This window comes from Pangasianodon hypophthalmus, chromosome 4 (assembly GCF_027358585.1).
Source record: "Pangasianodon hypophthalmus isolate fPanHyp1 chromosome 4, fPanHyp1.pri, whole genome shotgun sequence".
Lineage (NCBI taxonomy): Eukaryota > Metazoa > Chordata > Actinopteri > Siluriformes > Pangasiidae > Pangasianodon > Pangasianodon hypophthalmus.
Window position 1 is genome coordinate 6677031 of NC_069713.1, and position 2787 is coordinate 6679817.

Consider the following 2787-nt stretch of genomic DNA (forward strand, 5'->3'; position numbering starts at 1 on the left):
TGGAGAAATGTTTCTATTTGTTGTGCATAGGCTTGCCTGCTATCTACTTGCAGATAGCGGTGATTGCACCGAGTGTGTGGTGTGTTATTGGCCGGGTGTGTTGGGACGTCCCAACACCTCCTCTCGCTTTTTTTTTCTCCCTCCGACTGTGTGTGTGTGTGTGTGTGTGTGAGTGTGTTTGTGTGTGGCCAGAAGTTCCTCGTTTTGCATAGACCAACCTCCCCATTGGACAGCTTCGACGTTTTTAGGGAGGAGTCTTACTGGCAGCAAAAAAAAAAAAAAAAGGCAGAGAAGGGAAAGAAATGAACGTGCACGAAAAAAGTCCCGCGTCTTGACGGATGCCCTGAAGTTCAGAAAGTTTTTCCAATGCGCGCTTCGGCGAAGAGAAAGAGAGTGAAAGAGTGAGCGAGGTGGCTGCAGAGACAGTACCGAGGCCCTGGACGAGAGCTGAACATTTTGTGGACTTTTTTTTTACTCTCCTTGGACTCTTTTTTTTTCTTTTAAAGCTAGGAAAAGAAACTTAAAGTGGATTTGTGCCGTTTCGGATCTCTCGGTGGTGCTTTTCGGTCGTCGGCGGAATAATCACCATGCAGGCGCGCTACTCGGTGTCGAGCCCTAACTCTCTGGGCGTCGTGCCGTACATTAGCGGCGAGCAGAGCTACTATCGCGCGGCGGCGGCCGGCGGCGGCTACGCGGGCATGGCGGCGCCCATGAGCATGTACTCGCACGCCGCGCACGAGCAGTACCCGGGCGGCATGGCGCGGGCGTACGGGCCGTACGCGCCTCAGCCGCAGCCCAAGGACATGGTCAAGCCGCCGTACAGCTACATCGCGCTCATCACCATGGCCATCCAGAACTCTCCGGATAAGAAGATCACCCTGAACGGGATCTATCAGTTCATCATGGAGCGCTTCCCCTTCTACCGGGACAACAAGCAAGGCTGGCAGAACAGCATTCGCCATAACCTGTCGCTCAACGAGTGCTTCGTTAAAGTTCCGCGCGATGACAAGAAGCCGGGTAAGGGCAGCTACTGGACGCTTGACCCGGACTCGTACAACATGTTTGAGAACGGCAGCTTCCTGCGACGGCGGCGTCGCTTCAAGAAGAAGGACGCTCTGAAAGAGAAGGAAGACCGGCAGATCAAGGAGGCCACGTCCTCTCGCCAGCAGCCGCAGCAGCAGCAGCAACAGGGCCGCGAGCAGCAGGAGCCGACTGCTGCGCCACCAGTGCGCATTCAGGACATCAAGACGGAGAACGGTGCGTGCACGCCGCCGCAGGCCGTGTCACCCGCGCTCGGTGCGGTTCCCAAGATCGAGAGCCCTGACAGCAGCAGCAGTAGCATGTCAAGCGGCAGCCCGCACAGCGTGCCGTCATCTTCAGCTCGCTCCGTGGGCCTGGACGGCGGCGGTGCTGGAGAGCCGCAGCAGCAGCAGCAGCAGCAGCAGCATCACGCACACCACCAGCAACAACACCCACACCACGGCCACGGGCACGCGCAGGGCTTCAGCGTGGACAACATCATGACCTCGTTGCGCGGCTCGCCGCAGGGCGCCGGGGACCTCACGCCGTCTCTCGCGGCCTCCACGCGGACAGGTATAAGCCCTTCGTTGTCCCTTAACTACTCGCCGAGCCAGGCGGCCGCGTACAGCTCGCCCTGCAACCAGAGCGCCGTCTCCACTACCTCGCACGCCACCTACCACTGCAACATGCAGGCCATGAGCTTGTACGCGGCGGAGCGCGCCGGCACCACCGCCGCCAGCACCACCTCGGTGGACGAGACTTTGCCCGACTACTCCATCACGACCACCGCCGCCTCGTCGTCCTCGCTGGGCCACGCCGGCCACCTTGGCTCAGGCCAGGAGGGACACCATCCTCACTCGCATCAGGGCCGCCTCGCCTCGTGGTACCTGAACCAGGCCGGAGACCTGGGCCACCTCGGCGCCACCTACCCGACACAGCAGCAGAACTTTCACTCGGTGCGAGAAATGTTCGAGTCACAGCGGATCGGCTTGAATAACTCCCCGGTGAACGGAAATAACAGCTGTCAGATGTCCTTTCCTTCCAGCCAGTCCATATACCGCGCGTCTGGGGCTTTTGTCTACGACTGCAGCAAGTTCTGACCAAAAGTCCACTTTTGTGCGATATTTTTTTTTTTATATTTTATTTCCCCCTCATTTCCCCTTTCTTTTTTTCTCCATAAACAGAGAATCTTTGATACTTATTACCCTCTCCTCGCCATGGACTGAACACACAAACACATGGTGTGGGTTTATTATGGACAGTGTTACTGCAAATAACACGTAAGTCTCCTTTTTCGCTTTTGCGAGCTATATGCTTTGCTTTAAAAAAAAAAAAAAACAAGAAAGACAAAGAAAAAAAAACGCCAGCTTTTCACGGACTTGTTATTACGTGTAAATTGCATATAGTAATTTATTTCTGAAATGTAACCGGAATATTATGGACCAAACACCCGAACCGTTTTGTTTCTAAAACTGAGTTGCCTTTAATTGTGCAGAAATGTTCCATTATAACAAGGGAACAGAAACGTGTATATCGCAATATTCATTCAAATTATCTCATTTTGTTGAAAAAAAAAAGTATTCTGAAGGATCTGCATTCTTTGTTTAATAAATTACCATTTTATTTGAGTTAAAGAGTAGAGTACGCCTGATTTCTTAAAGCACCGTGAACCATTCTCATTCTGCTGTGGCCTTGAAAATTAATCTTAAACTCAGTCTGTGAAGTTGAACTCATTTACATAAAGTGTTGCAACGACTCAAAGTGTCA

General features: G+C 53.2%; 1 protein-coding gene across 1 annotated transcript; it reads left to right on the plus strand.

The window, feature by feature from the left end:
- The first annotated feature begins 269 nt into the window (after positions 1 to 269).
- Positions 270 to 2654, plus strand: foxc1a (forkhead box C1a). The gene has a single exon (XM_026947472.3). The coding sequence runs from the start codon at positions 588 to 590 to the stop codon at positions 2118 to 2120; it is 1533 nt and encodes a 510-aa protein (XP_026803273.1). The 5' UTR covers positions 270 to 587; the 3' UTR covers positions 2121 to 2654.
- The last annotated feature ends 133 nt before the right edge of the window (positions 2655 to 2787 follow it).